Below are 19606 nucleotides of genomic sequence, written 5' to 3' on the forward strand. Positions count from 1 at the left end.
TAATAGCTGTCAGGAAAATAAGCTCTTCTGGCAAGTCTGAAAGCTGCTCCACTAACCAACAATATGAAGTCTACAGAGATGTAGAAAAGACCAATTCCCATGTGCTGAGATGATTGCTATACACCAGTACTCCCTTGCTTCCCTCCCACCTCCTCATCTGTGGATAGCATTCTTGCCTATCCACAAATTGGTCTAGGGACATATTTTCTTAATAAGAAATCACTGTGTGGTTCTCTTAATGCTGAACAGTCGAGGCAAGATCTACTGAGAAGATCCACTGAGCTCGAGGCACTTCCTTGGCAGCCAAGCTGTGGGACCAGCATGGTATAGCAGCCTCCCTGGAGGCACTGCACATCCAGCAATAGGGAGACAAGGGCTCCCCACCAGCCATTGCAGCTCATCTTGCTAACACCAACACTGAAAGTTGAAGCATTTCCAGGCCCTGGATGCAGTTCCCAACATATTAACACACACCTGCCCTAAAAGCAGCACAGGCAGCTCTGCTCCATGTCCTGGTGGATGGTAATGGGGGATGGAGCCTTGGCGCTGATGTTTTGCTGCATGACTGAGGAGTGGAGGGGTGGCTGTGAGGGGCAGAAGGATGGACTGGGCACGAGCTGGTGAATATCTGTATCACCCCAAAGCAGTTAAGCTTGACAGTAGCTAGTCAAAGCCTTGTCTGTGACTGGCCTCTGACAAGCTTCTATGCACAGTCCAGGGTTTTTCAGTTGTCTGGTTTCAGAAATGCACCCCGTGGCAAAGACCAGAAGCTCCTGTGAGATTTGGAAGAGCTGGCAGGCTTAATGAACAGCCTGAATGGATGGACCACACGCCACTATATGCCAAGATACCACACTAAATTACGTATCTGCACATGACCGATCCTACACAGAGGATATAATAAAACCTTGGGGGAAGAAAATACTGTCTAGGTAGAAAGGACCTGTGCTACTCTTCCAGCCTCCCACCTTCAAAGAAATCACTAGAACTTTTTCTAGATTGAAATGTATGACAACAAATAACATGGAACTAACTGCCACACAGTGCATTTCACAGTTCATTTGCCTCTTGCTTTGCCCTGTCCTTTGCCTGCAGTTCACCTCTCCAGCTTGCATGGGGAAGGGACCTACTTCTGACTTGCAACTAAATGGTTCCTGCTAAAGCAGGAGTTTCTGTTCTGATCCTTGCTATGCAGCTCACTTGCTAATTGACCTCTGGAAATTCACTTAACCTCTGCCTCTTATATAAAAAGAAGAGTGCTGAGAGGCTTAATTAATTAAGTGGTCCTAAAATGCTTTTAGAATTGCATTCGACTTCCACTTCTGCATAAATTCAGCACATTGCAGTAACAGTGTGACTGAAGCCATTATGAAAGTCAGACAGCACCAGCCAAAGTATAATGACATAAATACAAAAGCTTTTCCTCATAATCACAGAATCACAGAATGGTTTGGGTTGGAAGGAACCTTAAAGATCACTTAGCTCCAATATCCCTGCCATGGGCAGGGGCATATTCCACTAGACCAGGTTTCTCAGAGCCCCATCCAACATAGCCTTGAACACCTCTAGGGATGGGGAGTCCACAGCTTCTCTGGGCACTCTGTCCCAGTGCCTCACCACCCTCACAGAAAAGAGTTTCTTCGTAATATCTAAACTAAACCTGCCCTAGTTTAGCTTACTGCCATTCCCCCTTGTCTTATCACTACATGCCCTTGTGAAAAGTCCCTCTCCAGCTCTATTGCAGCCCCCTTTATGTACTGGAGGGTGCTATAAGGTCTCACTAGAGCCTTCTCTTCCAGACCCAAATCTCTCAGCCTGTTTTCATAGGAGAGGTGTGCCAGCCCTGTGATCACCTTAGTGACCTGCCTCTGGACTTGCTCTAATAGGTTCACATCTTTCTCATGTTGGAGGCCCAGACCTGGACACAGCACTCCAGCTGGAGTCTCATCAGAGCAGAGCAGAGCAGAGCAGAGCAGAGCAGAGGGAGATAATCCCCTCCCTCACCCTGCTGCCCACACTGCTTTTGATGCAGTCCAGGATACAATCGGCCTTCTGGGCTGCAGGTGCACTTTTTCATGCTGAACTTTTCATTCACCAGCAGCCCCAAGTCCTTCTGCTCAGGGGTGCTCTTGATCTGTTCCTCCTCCAATCTGTATTTTTGCTTGTGACTTTCTTGACCCACATGCAGGACCTTGCACTTGGCCTTGTTGAACTTCATGAAGTTTGCACAGGCCCAGCTCCCAAGCCCTGCCCAGGTCCCTCTGGATGGCTTCCCTTCCCTCCAGCATGTTGACTGCACAACAGGGGTTGGTGAGAGTGCACCCAATGCCACTGTCCATGTTGCTGACAAAGATGTTAAACAATCCTGCGGTCTTTACCTGCAGAGATAGGGAGACCAATGTATGGCTTTGTAACTGCATAAAACACAAGGGGTTTGAAATAGGGAGTAGGACTAAGAACTGCCTTCAGCTTTATGACCTGGATTTTTAGGATGGGATGCTTAGAGAGAAGTGAGGGCACCAGTGGTCCTGAGAAGTCAAACTTGTCCAATCTAAGTTATCTGATCAGAGACTGCCTCAGGCTTCCAGATCAGCCACTTCATTTGTAAGTAAATAGTCCCTTTATCTTAATGGGTACATGCAGGAATTATCCCTTCTCTTCCATCCAGAGAAAAATGTCCACTCTGCCCTCCATCCCATGGGGGACTAATACTGACTACACTGTGTTGGGGCCTTCCCCCCTGCCATGTAGCCCTGGGAGAGGGGCCCTGAGGGGAGGCACGGTGTTTCCCTGCCCCTGGGCAGCCTCGTTCCCCATTGGTTGTTTTGTGTTCCCTGCGCAGGCAAGGACCCTCGGGTCCCGTGACTGGAACAGTTCCTCGGCAGAGCCCCGGCCATGCGGCTGGAGAAATAAACATCTCTGAAACATCTATCAATAATCAGTCCATATATATTTCTCTTCCACGGGCCTCCTTGTTTGATACATCGTGTTACAGAATCCCCACTGTAACAACACTGGAGCTACCACACTGAAGTGCTCAACCTCTTCAAGGAGATGGCCACTCCAATATCTGGGGCTCTGAAGGGGGTACAGAAAAGGGGTTACTCTATGGAGAATTTTAAGATAGAATTGGGTTGTGAGCTGTAAAACCTGCCTGCAGAGGCACATGGCAGAACAAAGGGGCACATGGCAGCACACAGAGGCTTATCTCCACTGGGCCCTGGGGGGAAGAGGTGTCACACGGCAGACCCCTATGGAAATGTGTTGCTAATGTGGCAACATAGGATAGGTCAGGCCACATAAGGAAATACTGTGCCTTAGAAAAGTGTATAAAAGCAACTCACTCCTTTGCATAAACGATTCAGATTCCTTGCCAGTCTGGGTTCATGATTCAATCGCCAACACTACTCCAATAAGATTTTTTGGAAGAGTAAGAGCCCAGTAAGGTTTTAAGAGTAAAGCCAAGTCCCCCATAGCACTGGGCACCCCAAGGAAATGCATTTCAGCCCCATTTCTGGATGGAACTGTTAAAATGCTGGACTGCTTGTCCTGGTGGAAGTTGAAGCCATCAGCTCAAACTGGAAGTTTCCCTCTTGGGGAGGTGATGGGCACAGCTTAGTGCAGGCACTGGCAGCAGCCTGGTCTCACGAAGGCTGTACAACCCATCAGGCACCTGTTTCAGAAGGATATAACAGACTGCAAGTCCTGGCTTTCAGCAAGTCTTGCTGGAGCTCAGAGGGGAAGAAGAGAGGCCCAGGTAAAGTGGTCCCTACTCCTCAGTTTGTTTCCAATTACCCCAAAGAATGAAAGACCAGCAGGGAAATATTTAAAGGTTTTTAAAGCTGCACACAGTAACAAAAAAACTCATAGCCAGGATACATTAAAGAGGAAGCCATCAAAAACTCTTATTGCTGACACCTCAACGTTTGCCTAGAAGTGTCTGAGTTTACATGTGACAATGATGAAATGCCATCATGACACTTTTCCTGGAGTGAAGACTGTGGGCTGGAAACTTTCAGGGCATTTTAATATCTGGTAGTGCCTGCTGAGGGGCTGGGTGGGTTGGTAATGTTCAAAAGAGAGAACAGCAGAGATTCTTGCCCTGAAAGGAAGAATCCGTCCTGCAATGAAACTAGAGGAATGGTGGGCAACAAGGTGCTTCAGAGATGTTGCTCCATGGAAACATCAGGCCTCTCAGATGGGGGAGTCAGCCAGGACCTGGCAGTGACCCAATGGGCACAGGGGTCCTGGTTCTGGTCTGTTCCAGTCATATGAGCCAAGCTAACATATGGAGAGGTGCTGTGGAAGAGACGTGTCAGGAATAAGATCAGCTGTTGAACAATGCCGGTGTTCTAGTGCAAAATCTGCATTTTTATTAAAGACATATTTTGGAAGGCCCATTCAAAAATACATTGTGCTCAGTAAAAATTAACCATTTCCATGCTTATAATTAAGGTTACCACAGGATTTTTTTTTTTTCTCTTTTAGAATATTTACAGCAACAATAGAAATTGTACAGAAGTAAAGAATGGAATACATGCTCAAAAAAAAATTTGGTAAGGTGTACCAACGACATGATACAAAGGGTTGTATACAAACACTTTACAAATGGTTTATTAACTTGAATGAAGTCATCCTTAAATATTCAACACATTTTAAAATCAATTTGTATTCCAGGATTAAAAAGGCTAACACCACAACATATCCCTTCCACAACAGAAAGCATGGTAGATTTAAAAGTTTGTGCGCTTTAGATTTCTAGTAGCTGTTAAAAAACATCATGGAATCTTATCCATAAATTTAAAAGTTTTGAAAGCTGCCTCCCCAGTCTGTTAATCTGTACTGACAGATAGTGGGGAAAAAAAAAGACTTTCCTAAACTTTATTTTTCCTTCTTCCTTCCAAATGACACAAATTTAAAATTAAACATTCCACAGTGGAGACATAAGCAGTCCTGGAATTCCTTATCAGATTAACCAGATTTTAAAATGCCTGCATAGATTTTCCAACAAAATTTCTGGGAAGATTTTAGCTTATTGTTCCGTATCACCCAAATATAAAGTTACTTCTTTCAATTAGTCATATCCTTCAGTAGTACAGTCTAAGATGTGCACTAGCAAAAAAAAAAAAAAAAAGAAAACGAAAAGTCGAGACAGTTCCCTATGCTTAAAGTTTTGCCTTGTAACTAAAGAGTTAAAAGCTCTGCCATTGGATTTACATGTCAGGAGTTTACACCAAGAGGTTCATATCCTATAGGAAAGTTGAATAGTGGCTTCCACCTTGCGCTATGAACATGCTTTATCTTTATGCTAATGGAAAGCTCTATGGCAGCAGCTACTTCACAACGCATTTTTATGCCTGTACAATTAAGATGCCACCTCACATTTCTCAGAACGGATCCAGAGAAACAGTGCCCTGTGAAAACAGAGACCTGGTGGAACGAAAAGCTTGGTAGGCAGCGTGTTTTGGTGGGGGCACAATGAGCTAAGGTATCTCACCCAGATGAAATGGAAAATTAAAATGAAGGAAATCCTGAGCAAGTCTAAGGATAGCTGTTTGAGTAAAACAGCAAACAGGGTGGAGTAGTAGATAAGGCCTCTAACTCCCTGAAAATCTGCACTAGAGAAACAACAAAGAACAAGGCAACTGCAATATTTGAGATCCACAAGGGGAAGGCCAAGGGAAGACTGCAAAGCAGTGCAAAGAATGGCATTGGGATTCTAGAGGGAAAACTCAGATGGCTTGGAGATTTCAGAAGTATTTCAGATGAAGGCCCAACAACATTTTATTACGTGGTTGCTAACAGTACCTAGAGGAAGAATCTTTTTAGATGTCTCTTCAAAATTTGGAGTCAGTAATAAGCTCAGAATAAACAAACCCAACTTCAACTACATTCTGCAAGAGAGAGGAGGTAGATTGACTTGCAGAGAAGACAAGAGATGTGTAGTCATTCTTAGGCTAAGACACAAATTCCATGTTCAGGCTCTTGGGCCATGTTTCCAGAGTCACTTTTGCCTGGCTGCATATTTTGTTATGTTCTAAAAGAGCCTGAGGAGCAATTTGATTTGGTGGAATGAAAGCATCCAAACATAGTGGGGCCGGTCCTCTCACACTTCTCATACATCTTCCACTGACTAGGTCAAACCACAACTTTTGCATCAAACAACTGGCTGCACACAAGGTCACAAATGTGCATCCAAGCAGAACTCAGAACAAGTAAAATTCAGACCTAATCCATCAGATTTACCTATGCTATCTCATGTGGCAGTTGTTAAGACACTCCATTGCGAGAACAGATGGCCTAACACAGCTTTTCTCTTACAATTGAAAGAAGATCTATAAAATCTGCTTTGCTTAATTTTAATGAAATTTGCTTCACGATTGCAAAATGAGGAATCTTTGTTTCAGTACAACATTCAGTACAGCACAAGACTTCACTTGCCTGATGAGCCTGAGAATTGATGCACTGCTGCTGCTTGACCATTTGAAAAAGGTGCCAACATCTAGAACTTCCAAGCTTTCTTATATTAAAAGGGTTTACTCAAATCACCCCCTTTTAAGAAAAGGCCAGAAGTTAAATGGCTTTTTTTCCTCATTCACTACAAACCCAGTTAATGAATGGTTAATATCATGATACCATAAGAAAGAGCTGTGTAGGGAAAGGCACCTGTTCTTAAATAGTGTCCTGATTTGAAGGTTATTCAAAAATGCTTACATAGGGCATATCACCTTTCCAACCTTCTCCTGTGGCACTCCTATTTCAAATGGTGGGCCTACTAACATGAAAAACAGCCTAGATGCATGGTTTGTGATATTACCCCATTAATCTATGTAGTATGTATGCTAGCCGGAATGGAAAAAATCATTCATTGTCACCCCACAATTTGCAGTATATTATATATGGCTATCCTTTTCATACTCCTTGCGTGACTGGGATGCAAATATTCTCCCAGCTCTAATCTGACAGTGATCAACACATACAGAATTAATTACACACAAGTATTTTAAAGCATGTCTCACTATCAAATAATGACAACAAAAAAATGAAACATGAATAAAACCCCCAATACTTCTAGAGCACAGCTCCTCTAGGTTTTGCCTTAGCTACCCCTAGATCACAACAGTGCTTTCAGAGCTGCACAATTTGTATTCCCATAGGTTCCCTGTGTTCTTATAGGGAGGTCTACAGAATTGTTGAGAATACATAGCTTTTTCTGGGTGAACCCAGGAGTCTACTCAGCTAACACCTCATCAGCTTTTGAAGAAAAAAAGGAAAGGTTGGTATGTAGCTTTTTAAACAAGTAAGATTCATCTCTTAAGAGACCTAACTGCAATGACAAGGAAGGTGAAGAGCCTACCACAGGCCATTGCTTCCTGAAGAGCCACTCCAGCCTTGGTCCCAGAAACAAGTTGGTGTGGTAGAGAGAAAGGTGACAAGCCAAACGACAACCTGAGGATGTCTGACGCACTTGGAAGTTCAAAGCCTGCTTTAATATTGATCTGAAAGAACAAGTGGTGTTTGGGGAATGTTTTAAGAGACTAAATCTGGGATCACTGACTTCCTGCCAAGAACTCTGCCCAGTGCTCTCCTGGCAACCTCTCAGAGGAGCAACGAAGCTTGGACTGCAATAAATGGAGCAAAAAGCATTAAATAGGTCTAAGGGACTGCTCTCTGTGGCCAGGTCTGTTGAAAACAGATATTGTTCTAGGTTAATATATTTACATGGCAGTTTAAAATGACAGCTTAGACACTTACACAATTTCAGTTAGGACGAACTTAAGGTGCTTTTTTTTTTTCAGTTAAAAAGAGCTCAAGAGCTATAGCAAAAACATATAGACAAGTTTAGGCAGCTTGAGTTCTGCAAAATGACTACAATTAATTTCTGAAACTTAGTTTATTTTTTGTTCACATCATCAGTGATGCCATAAGGCAAAAGACTGCCAAAGAATAAAATGCAGTTTAACCAGGATCCTTTATACTATGTAAATCTATAGAGCATGTAGTACAAGACTCACAGACCAGTGAAAAGGAAAGCTCACACTTACAAAACAGTTTGCTCTGTCATTCTCTTCCTCTTTATTAAGTCAGAATATCTCAGTCACTATAATAAGACTCCTTTGAAAGCCTTGACAAAATTACATTAGCAATATTCTAAATATTGGGAAGCTAGACCAAGTTAAAAATACACAATTCATCCCAGCACCAGCTGGCTGAGTGGCTGGAATTTCTTTCCAACAGAAGAAAGAAAATACTATGTACATTCAACACAATTTAGTATTCAACTGAAAGCTACTACAGTTTGTTGAATTCAAGAAGAAAATGCAGTATGAAGTAGAAACAACTTTCTGTAAATATGGGCCACCAAATACTTGAACATTCCTTGGATCACCTTTGAAGATTTGCTAACTACTTTAAACAGCTATATATACAGTCAGGGATTACCCTGATTTAACTTAATGGGTACTGATAAAAAAAAAATCCTTTTGGAAACATTTTTCCTTGCTAGAAATCATAACAGCCACATACAGCCCAGTATCATCATCCCCCAGCATGAAGCTCTTACCAGCAAGCTAAAAATCTTGCAGAAGCAAAAGGATACATATCCACGAAGCACAGAAGAGTCTAGACTGAACATTCCCTGCGAGACTGGATGACAGAATCATCAAGGTTGGAAGAAACCTTTAGGATCATCCAGTCCAACCATCAACCACCCCTGTCACCCCTAAATCATATCCCCAAGTGCCACATCCAGAACACTTCCAGAGCCGTTGACTGCACCATGTCCCTGGACAACTTATTCCAATGCCTGAACACTCTTTCAGTGATCTTTTTTCCCCTAATATCTAATTTGAACCTCTCCTGGCACAACAGTCAGTCATTTCCTCTCATCCTTTCACTTGAGACATGGGAGAAGAGGCTGACCCCACCTGGCTCCACCCTCCTTTCAGGCGGTTGTAGAGAGTAACGAGGTCCCTCCTGAGCCTCCTTTTCCCAGACTAAACACCCCCAGCCCCCTCAGCCACTCTCATAAGACTTGTGCTCCAGGCCCTTCACCAGCTCCATTGCCCTAAAAGAGACATTCAAACTGCACTGCTTAGAGCCCCACTCTCTCTCAGAGAGGGTTTTTGTGAGGGATTTCAGTGGCATCAGCCCATTTCAAAGCAGGGCTAACAGGGCTCATGTAGCTGCGACCAAGCAATGAATCTAACAGAGACTGCTAAAATAAGCTGCTAAACTCTGACAGTGATGACAAGTAAGTATCACAATGTCTTTCCTGGATGCCCACTGAACTTAGAAAAAAACTGAATACCCCTTCATGTCTACTGTATTTATATATATGCTATATATATGATATATCAATACAGCATATATCATATATATAGAGATATTATATATTATATCTATATATAGAAAAATTACATGCACATTTCTTGCAGGCAATTGACAAAGAAAGAATTCCTATTTCGTAATTTTTCAAATTTAGTAGACTGATTTTTAGTCCTGGACAAACCTGATATAACATCCTTCTATACTGTTTTTTCTGACAACAATTTTTACAGTAGTGGTGCCGAATTTGCTGTTGTTAGAACTTTGGTATGACTCAAGAGGTACTGAACAACATGTCCAGTTTGCATTGTTATCCAAGTAGGAAGTTCACCTTTTACTACCTGGCTGCTTCTGTTAACTGCATCTATGGCTAAATCATCAAAGTTACATTCAGGTTAATCTCTTTTTGGAAAAGACAGTGTATTTGCAAGTACAGGTGTCTTATGAGGACAGCATCTAGAACACAAACTATGCTGCAGAGTAATGAGGGAGTAGAACTAATGTGTTTAAAAAGGAAAGATTGTATTGTTCTGACACTACGGGCCTGGCTCTCCTCTTATTGCACAAAGTTTAGACTGGCATAACTCTTTTGACTCCTACTGGCTCACCTGTGATTGACTTTACTGGTAGAAACAGAGGAATCAGGGTATGTATTTGCTACACTTGACATTCACCAAGGTAAAGGCAGTTTTAACTATGCTGTACAGGAGACTGGAACCCAAGATCTAGTATTTTGCTGAGACTGGTAGCTGAACTGGGTATGGGAATATTTGGATAGTAAGACCTAAGGAGAAATCAAGTTGCTTGGCAACCTTCTCCCTCAATATCCAAATACCAGATTTGTAGCTTTAAATACATCCTGAAATATAATAAAAAGTGCAAGAGTAGTTTAAATTCTAATACAGTGTTTATCTTATTAGTTAATAGATTGCTAGAGATGTAAAATACACATATGCATAAAAGCTTATACCATGATCTGCAGTGCCATGCTATGCTTAAGTGTCAAAGTTCTGCATTTCACTTGCAATTCATGCTGTGTTTCTTTGGTTTTCACCCCTGCTATTAGGTGGAAGAGCACCTGCTTTCGCTCGTAGTCATGGGGCACTTTATTTCCTCAGAGGAAACAAAAATTTGGTACTGGGGCTCTGTGCTCTTGATGCAGATGCAGAAATCCCATTAATATTACTAGGAAAGCTAAGGACACAGGGGAGAACGTACCACATTTAGATTACTGTACAGTTCTGCAGTCTCTTACATTTAGCCAATACTTCCAACAAAATAGCCCATAATAAAGCTTGGAATTGAATGTTATCTTTTGTTTGTTACCAATAATGCCTATAATACTGGGCTCTCATAGCCAAGCAAGATTCATACTGTTACAGTCACGTTTATATCCACATTCAACTTCCTTTTATTAGAAGTATAATACTGCACTTTATATCACAAATGTATAAAAAATATGGCAGATAGTGTCATAACAATACTTTTCTTTTAAATGAGTATATTTAAAAAACAGACAGTTATTTTCCATTTATGTATATATTTATATATAGAATAAAATACTCCTGATGCAATATATAAATGTTACTGTTAGTTTTTTATAGAAACTACTGTAGCTGTTGCACTGCTTCACAATGTTTCAAACAGCTCAAAATAACTTTACATTATAACATAAAAGATATGATTATAACAGTACGATATTAGGTCATCATAAATAAATATTACAAATCCTATCAAATATGGAAGTTTAAAAAACAAATTTAAGACATACAATTTAACTTTAAACCCTTAACAGGGATACACTTTTATCACATAAACCCCACTGTTTTAACTAGGCAGCAAAAAATGTAGTAAGGGCATAGGTCTAGACAATGTTTTCACCCTTGTAAGTGCCAATACATACCAGAAGTCTCCCAGCTTTCAGACAGAGATGTGCACTAAGCTGGAATGTAAATGAGAGAAAATGACAGTGCATTTTTCTCCCTGACCGGCACACTCTGCCTGGCATCCAGTGACATTTCTGATGACTGGTAATTCATAGTTCAACTTGTGTTCCTGTATAATCCCTGACTCTCTCCGTGGTGCCGAACAGCATAGCTCCACATGTACATATTGCACACCTTTATAAAGCTGAAAATGCAGTCTTACCATCACCAGAATCACCACCGCTTCCCTATGCTGATCTCCACCCACACTGGTCTATTTGCTGGAGTGCAATTACAAGGCTGTCTCTTTGAGATCGTTCAGATTTGGCATTCGTGACCGGTTTGTTCGGTTGTAGGTGTGCCCGTTCTGTCCGCTCTTGGAAGGCAGCTGCTCGGAGTAGGGGGGCCCATCGCTCACGCTCCTGTTCACGGGGGACACGTGCCAGGTGGGCTCCAGCTGGCTCGGGATCTGCAGCGCCGGCCGGCTCTTCGGCTGGGGCTCCGGCCGCACGTTGCTGCTGCCGCTGCTGGAGCTTTGACTCATGGGATGAATCCGCACTTCAGGAAAAGGAGCTTTGGCTGGCTGGCTGGGTAAGGGCTGGAAGCGGGGCTCAGCAGCGACGGGATGATTTGAAGAGAGGTGTAAGAGCTTCCGAAGAGATTTTAATGGCTGGCTCTGAAAGACACACAGCAAAGCTCCATCATATCAGACTTCCCATAAAAAAACTGTCCTATCGTAAACTGAACATCTAGAACTTTACAGGCCTTCTTCACTTTTAACTCATACTCGCTTGATGTATTTCATTCCAAGCTATGACTACACACACAATCCAATCTCATCACAATCCAATCTATTAGCTACCTGAAAAGATGGAACCTTTTCTCCCTCAGAAAAAATTGCTCCCTTGTTTCTTTTGAAAATGCAGGCATAGACAATTGCATTAGCTGTCCATCTGTCACTTCTCCTGCTATTAACTTAAGAACCTCAGCCACATTTTAGGAATCACACACACGCAGAATCACACGGAATCACACAGAATCACCAGGTTGGAAGAGACCTTCAAGATCACTGAGTCCAACCCATGCCCTAACACCACCTCAACTAAACCATGGCACTGAGTGTCACATCCAAACTTTTTTTAAACACATCCAGGGATGGTGACTCCACCACCTCCCTGGGCAGACAATTCCAGAACTTAAGGCACAGATTTCAGAAATACAAAGTTCTTAAAACTGTTGTGAACATCAGTTAGGGGTTAGAGTGAGTCTTGAGTAACCATCTGAACTGAAAAAAGGTCTGGCAGAACTCAGAAGTTACATATTTTGTTTGCTGGCAGCTGGTTGATAGGCAGCTCTAGTCTCCCGCAGCTTCTTTCACTGGTGAGGTTGAAAAGAAAATGGTGATATGGGGTTATTGAAAATGGGTAGCAAGAGCCTCGGGAAGCCTGAGTACATAAAGTGGTATGAAAGCAGCCTCGTTAAATTCCACAGCTCGCAGAGCAACTTGTTTCTTCAAACACTGCAGCTGCAACAAACCCTCTTTTCCAGTTTCCAGTGTGACAACAATGGAGCATGGCACTGACCCTCTCTCCCAAACACTGCCTGCTGAGCTGGTTTTAGAAATTAGATTTTAGAATTTAGATTTTAGAGAAAATAAAGTTGCACTAGTGCAGTACTATGCTCCAAAAATGTAGCCTGCCGAAACTGCAGTCTGTGCCAGCCACACTGTAACATGGTCTCGATGCTCTGGTGACCACATCAAGTATCAAACTGTGCTGAGCAGCAGCCAGCCCTCAGGATTCACCACTCCTTACAGAGTTGACTTGAGGGCTTTTGTACACCACTGCATCGCTACCACAGATGTGCACTGAAACACTGCTTGCCTGTAATACTAAAACATAACCAATCTTTTGAAGGGCTCAAAGACTGACACAGGACATTCAGTCTCTCTTCCTTGTCATTCATGTCTACCTTTTAAAAAAATTATGCAGGACTGCAGGTACATGATTTTTTACATTCAATGAGCAAGGCATTAGAAAGTCGGGAAACAATGTCAAATGCAATTTTTCTATTCCCCAGAGAAAAAGCTATCAAGATATGTCAGTGATATTAATAGATAGGGAATTGATAACACCACTTACATGAGGCTGGATTTCTGTCATCTTCTCAGGATGCCAATCCTTCTGCCTGCTGCTCTGGTGATTGGAAGAATGAATGGCTTTCTGTAATGCCAAGAGATCCTGACCTTCAGTGTTAGGCATCTGCAACAAAATATTAAATACTGATCTCCTAATATTTTCTTAAGAATAGCTGTAAATAATTTCCCACAGTTAATTACAGAACACAAGTGAAGCCCATTTCTGCAGCAGAATTGCAATGACCTCTCAGTACTTTTCCCCATAGTAAGAGCAAGTGGCTGTGGACATCATGCAGATTTGCTCTACCCTTACCCCTTAAAGCATGCTGTTAGTGTTATTTGCTGTAAGAAAGAGCAGTTAAAAAAAGGCCTCAAAAATAAATTTTTTAAAAAAATATTGTTGAGCCTCATCTTCATTTTAAAAGCATTCCATACTGCAGTTAAGACCATGGATCAGTTCTATAAATTTGCTCCTGAGTGAAGCAGACCAAGATCTCTTGAAACTGATGTCTTGACTGACATCACAAAACCAATAGCTTTCTCTATTGCCATCTTTCTTCTCCTCCACAAATATTCCAAACTATAGCAAAAATTAAGAAACAGCTGAAACTTTATGGCAGAAAGATAATTTAAAACTTACATGTAGCTTTTTATCTCATTTCAAGAATTCTAATCAAAAAAAGGACAGTCAAAATATAACCTATTTTTAATGCAAGCTGTCTTTTATCATGAACAATCAGGACAAACAAAAATACAACAGACACATGAGCTAAAGTTCTTTTCTGATAATGCATTGTTAGTATTTGATTTATTTAAATTTATATATAAAGGAGTAGTTTGTATAAAATTATGTATTTATGATATAGGAATAAACAAAACCAGGTTAATTTTTTTCCTGACTGAAACATAATGTGACAATTTAATTTTAAACATACACAATTTCACAACTATTTTCCTTCCTTAGTCTTACTCCCAAGGCTCATTCTCTCTGGGACTGTGTATGTTACATTTTCACTATATCAAATACCAAAAAAAAATATTTTGAGGCACAATCCGTTTCAACAGAACGGCTGATTTTACTTAAATTTATTGAACTGGCCCAAGATACTTAACTGGCATGAAGAGGAAGTGATACCATGAAAATAAACCACATGCTGCTGTAGTCAGTAAAACAAATTTACTGGAGCATTTTACAGTGCTACTGTACTTAAAAATGAATACCATTGGTAGAGTGACTACAGGAAGTTTTTTCAAAGAAGAACTATGCTTTAAATTATTCTTTGAATTAAAAAGAGGAAAGAGGGATTTCTTGATGCTTGGATTCTCGCCGTTGGTTGAGTCTGTCTGCAATATAAGACACAAAAACTAAATGCATAGTATTTCAATTCAAGGTATCTGCCCATACTATGTTACTCTTTTTCTTTATTTCTTTTTTGTTGTTGTTGTTGTAATTTGACAATACGTATTATCAAGCCTATAACTTGCCTTGGGAAAATACAATAATGATTGAAAAAAGCCTATGGAACAAATTCAAGGAACTCAGTGCATAGAAAGCATGTAAAAAAAGATCAGCACACCTATTCTTATACCTATGTTCATTAGGAATACAGAATGTATTTATTTCAGAGCCTTTTGGAAACAACTGGTAGGTCTTGTTGACTTTACTGAGCTTTGGATTAAATCCTGTAACTCTGGCAATCATTTGTATTTCTGATAATGACCTAAAGCAGTATGACATTTCTTATTTCTATAGAAAGAAAATATTAAAGATACACTAACAATAATAGGAGCTGGTTCCAGAATGAGCAGTTGATAAAAAAAGCATTCTATTTTTAACTTGCAAAAAGAGCTAAAGCTCCAAGATTAATTATTTCAGTTCTAACATAAATACACCATTAGCAACTTCACGTATAGCTGTAAGCACGCTGGCTGTTTTATTTTAATTTCTGTAGCACAACCAAAGAGCTTACCAATGGATGCATGAACAACCAACAGAATTATAAGGTACCAGAATTATAAATGGGACTATTTCTCCCCTGCTTAGGTGCAAACAAGCATAGGACACATGCTGTGCCTTACATTTTCCTGCCTATCAGAAGAAATCTTTATTATGCTATAGAATTATTATATGACCAAACAGAATGACAGGTACACTACCAAAAGCAAGGGGTTTCAAACAGCTTTCTCACCTTCTAGATTCCATCCGAGTTAATGACAGTCAATAATTAGCATAGCTTATGTTTAGGAAATTTATGGTCAGAAGAATTTCCTGTTTCAAATTCAGTAAATTAAAAAAGGAATCAAGGCATTGCTAAGAGAAATGCTCACCTGCAACTGTTTTTTCCAAAGCAGATAATTTCTTCAGACCCACAGCTTGAAACAAGTGCCAAAATCTGCGAAACTCAGGCTCCTCTGAAGATAGTGCCTACTGACACTGTGCACAACCCTCATGGATATCAAATTGTTTGGTGGCAGATGACAGATAAAACTGTGATTCTAGCAATCCTCAAAACCTTTTGCTACATTACTAAAACACTTCAAATGATGAAAAGAAGAATGGATAAGAACAGCTCTGCAAAAACACTATTGCAAAGAATTCCTGTAACAGGCAGTAACAATTCCTATCCCACGAGGTGCTGCACCTGGAGAACTCTAGGGAGAATGATTCATGGGAACAACCTGCAGGAAGAAGCGTCAGGAACTGGGATCAATTCTGGGCTATTAGATATTTTGAGAATGACATTACTAAGATGTCTTCAATCCAATTTCAGGTATCTTTTATGACTCCTGTGATGATGATCACCAGCCAAATGAGACTTGCCAAAGGATATCAGAAGTAAGTCTGATACTTATGTGCTTCCTAGCTCTGTGACAGTCCTCATGTCTCATTTGTTATTTGTTGCAGAAAGTCTGTGTTTGAGTAAGTAAGTGGAATTTCATACTTGTAGGACCCTACATGAATTGTTGGTCTCAGAAAAAAAACCTGGGTAGGCACAAGCTGTATACTAAGACTTTTCATATGATTTCATAGGAAACATTCTACGTGTTGTTGAAGACCTAATATTACAGTGCTGTGAACAGCTTTTACTACTGAAGCCAAACTTGCTGTTGAATTGAAGACAGTAATTTTTGTTTGTACTGGAAGGTCCTAAAGAATGTCCCAACATTTGTTAGGTAGATGCCTTCAAGTAACAGATGAAGAAGAACAGTGTCTGAACCAGACACTTGCACACACATCAGTGGTACAGTCTGTCCCTAGATACTGTCCTGGTAATCAGCTGTAAATAGAAATGAAAGGAAGTTTTTCTGGCTCTGGTTGGCTCCACAACTCAAGTTGATCTCAGCAAGTTTTCAGCTGAGGATGAAAGAGTTGTATCACTATCTTATTTCACTAATTTATTCATCTTTCTGTGAGATACCAGCTCTAAGTAGCAGTAGTTGTTTTTCCTTTCTCACTCTCTCCATTCCCCTCTACCCTTCTCCTTAACAGTAAGAAGAAACAGGAGTAAGGATTATACATAAATCTGCCTTATCTTGTAATCAGCAATGGTTTTGGTAGCTATAGATCAAGGTACTTTTGATTTAGGTGTTTTGTAAAATTCCAGATTTTGAAAGGCAACACAATCCAGTATGTATTTCTTTCACAGAGTTTAATCTGGAAGTAAATACACCATCTATCAGCTGAGCTATTGGAGCATTCTCTGCCACCATGTCTGGATGGCTGGATCAGAGTATAACAATGCAAATTTAAAACCTTTTTTTTTTTTCCCTTTGAAAATGCATCACTGGAACCAATGGCCTTAGGTGTGCTATCTTTACATGGACATTTTGGTATCAAATAGTCCCGGAGCTATAATCTAGACATTTTGTTCAGTTGTGTAATAAAAATGATCGTATTTCAGCTGCATACAGGTATGAGGATTAACAAGTTCAGAAGGAGAGGTAGATGCCATTGCTCTAAATCCTGCCCAGCAGGAAGGTGAGGTGCATTTCTCAGTGCTAGTTAATACACATATGCACATGTTCCACGCAGTTCAAAGAACTTTAAAAAAACCCCAAAACAACAAAAAGCCTGATAATCACTCCCCTCTCCCAATTTTCAATAGATCATCCCTCCACCAACACTCAGAGTCACATCACCTCACTCCTTGAGAGTAGGTATTTTCATTAAGTCACTCTCCTTTCCCAGGAGTGAGCACAATTTACTCCATTCTGAGAATCTTCACAACTATAACTGCATTTACACTTACAGGAACATCACAATTTTAAATGTTTTAATGTTTCCAGAGCTGTCATTTAAGAATGATATTATGTTTAGCTTACTTCAGTTCTTAGGGATATCTTCGTTATAAAACTTTGTGAAATGTTAGTATACCACTACTTTCTGATAAAAGAAAGTCCTTTCTCCCTCCCAAAAATTATATGAAAATGTAAAAATGTATGAGACACCAAAGACTTATACTGAATAACAAAAGCCACAATCCATTCCCTCAACAAAACATAAAACATTTAAGAATGGTTAACACACATCATCCCTATTCCAGTCATGGGATGCAGCAAGAAGACAGAAACTGTTACCAAGACACTTCCATGAAAACGACTGGAAAGAATTCTCATTTTTAACAGTCTCATTTTCTCTGGATGGGTGCCTGAAACTATTCAAGCTCTGGGGGCACACACAATAATGCATTTACTATTCTTGGAATGGTATTACAATATCCTGAACTTGTTGCAACATCATAAAACTTGCATCAAAACTGGCTCTCAAAGGATCTGAATGAAAACAAAGGTGCCCAGGACTAGTAAGTGAAGTACTTGAAAAGGCAGAAAAATTAACCCTGAACAGGAGAAGAATTCGACTTTCATATAGTGAAGAGAGAAAATAAAAGAACAAGTATATACACACACAGAGTCATAAATAATACAAAGCTACTGTACTAATCTAGAATATTAAAATGGTATAATTCAAAATGAATAAACAAATTATTTTATTAGAAATGCTGCATACTTACATTTTGAGATTTCTTCTTTTTCTTTTTTATTGCCCTGAAAAAACCTTGCTTTTCTTTCTCCTTGAGCTGTTCTGAGTGACTGTTAAGGTTTTCAGGACTTTTCCTAAATATGAAATAAGGTATTGTAAGAGAAATTTTATTATGGTATTACTTTGTAAATTCTGTGTAATGCTGAGATCTGATGCCAAAGAATGCAAATTACTGATTAAAGTAAAAAGATACTTAACGTTTTAGCATTCATTGGTTCCAGGGTTACTACACAAATACCAGATAGTCTTATTAACAGGGATAGGAGGTACATAGTGTTAGGGTAAAATGATTAGTTTAAACCAATGAATAGTTATTTAGGGAAAAGGAAAGCATGCATGTGTTCTTTTAAGCCAGAATTTAATATTCAAACCAAAATATCACACACGAGGTCTTTTAGAAAAAAGAAAAGCATATCTGAGAGAACATACAAATGGCGAGGAGGTATAAAAGAACAGGTCCAGTTTATCCATTGCTTGCCGGAGAAGCAGGAGCTGCAAAGCTGGCCAGAGAGAACCACTTTGCATTGAAGTTTGCTGACATGGTTCCCAATTTACCATTGGGGAAGCTGGGGATCTACTGTTGTCCATTTCAACTTAAAACCTTCAGTTAGTTTGCTATGCGTGGGTGAGACAGTGCTGGCAAAAGGAGGTGACCCGAAAATGGAACAGGTGACTTGCCTGGAGACTGAATTTCCGTCTTTTAACTTACACATCTGAAGCAACTACAGCTGATAAATAACATGTTACTATCAATATACACAGTAAACCACTTATGAAAAGTACTTATACGTGGTAAAAAGATGGTTTACAAGGACAGTGGTGAGACATAACTGAATACAGTTCTAGTGCTCTTCAAAATAGCTTGAAAATTGAAAATGCTGCAGGAAAGCATCACAGAAATAATTTCAGAGATTTCAATCTCTTTAGTGTGTTTAAAAACACAGCCAAACCAACCCAAATACTTAGTTTCCTTGATTGTGATGCACAGCTATTTATCCAGGAAGAAATTACTAGAAAAATCTTTGAACTAATGGGCAAAAGATAGAATAAGTGGGTGGATGATGAAGCCTGAGAAGTCATATTAGAAATAAGGCACTGATTTTCACAATAACATCATTAACTGCCAGAACGAACGCCTTAGTGAAGTGGATTTCCCATCTTTGACATTTCAAATCA

The 19606-nt window shown here is 40.2% G+C and overlaps 1 protein-coding gene across 7 annotated transcripts in view; it reads right to left on the bottom strand.

Moving 5' to 3' along the window:
* Positions 1-4350: 4350 nt before the first annotated feature.
* Positions 4351-19606, bottom strand: part of CDKL5 (cyclin dependent kinase like 5) — a 130678-nt gene continuing 115422 nt past the window's right edge. For 4 of the 7 annotated variants that reach the window (XM_042037017.1, XM_042037008.1, XM_042037027.1 and 1 more), the window contains 4 exons: positions 18402-18504; positions 14611-14733; positions 13394-13513; positions 4351-11928 (listed from right to left, as the gene is read on the bottom strand). In XM_042037017.1, the coding sequence (XP_041892951.1) occupies positions 11545-11928; positions 13394-13513; positions 14611-14733; positions 18402-18504 (730 nt within the window). In that variant the 3' untranslated portion in view covers positions 4351-11544. Of the gene's footprint in view, positions 11929-13393; positions 13514-14610; positions 14734-14834; positions 16069-18401; positions 18505-19606 lie in introns of those variants that run through there. The other 3 variants (XM_042037047.1, XR_006017570.1, XM_042037057.1) reach the window with 3 other exon arrangements.

The sequence above is a fragment of the Corvus kubaryi genome, unplaced genomic scaffold (assembly GCF_017639235.1).
Source record: "Corvus kubaryi isolate FWS band 111438036 unplaced genomic scaffold, C.kubaryi_AGA036_p1.0 133, whole genome shotgun sequence".
NCBI classification, from domain to species: Eukaryota; Metazoa; Chordata; class Aves; order Passeriformes; family Corvidae; genus Corvus; species Corvus kubaryi.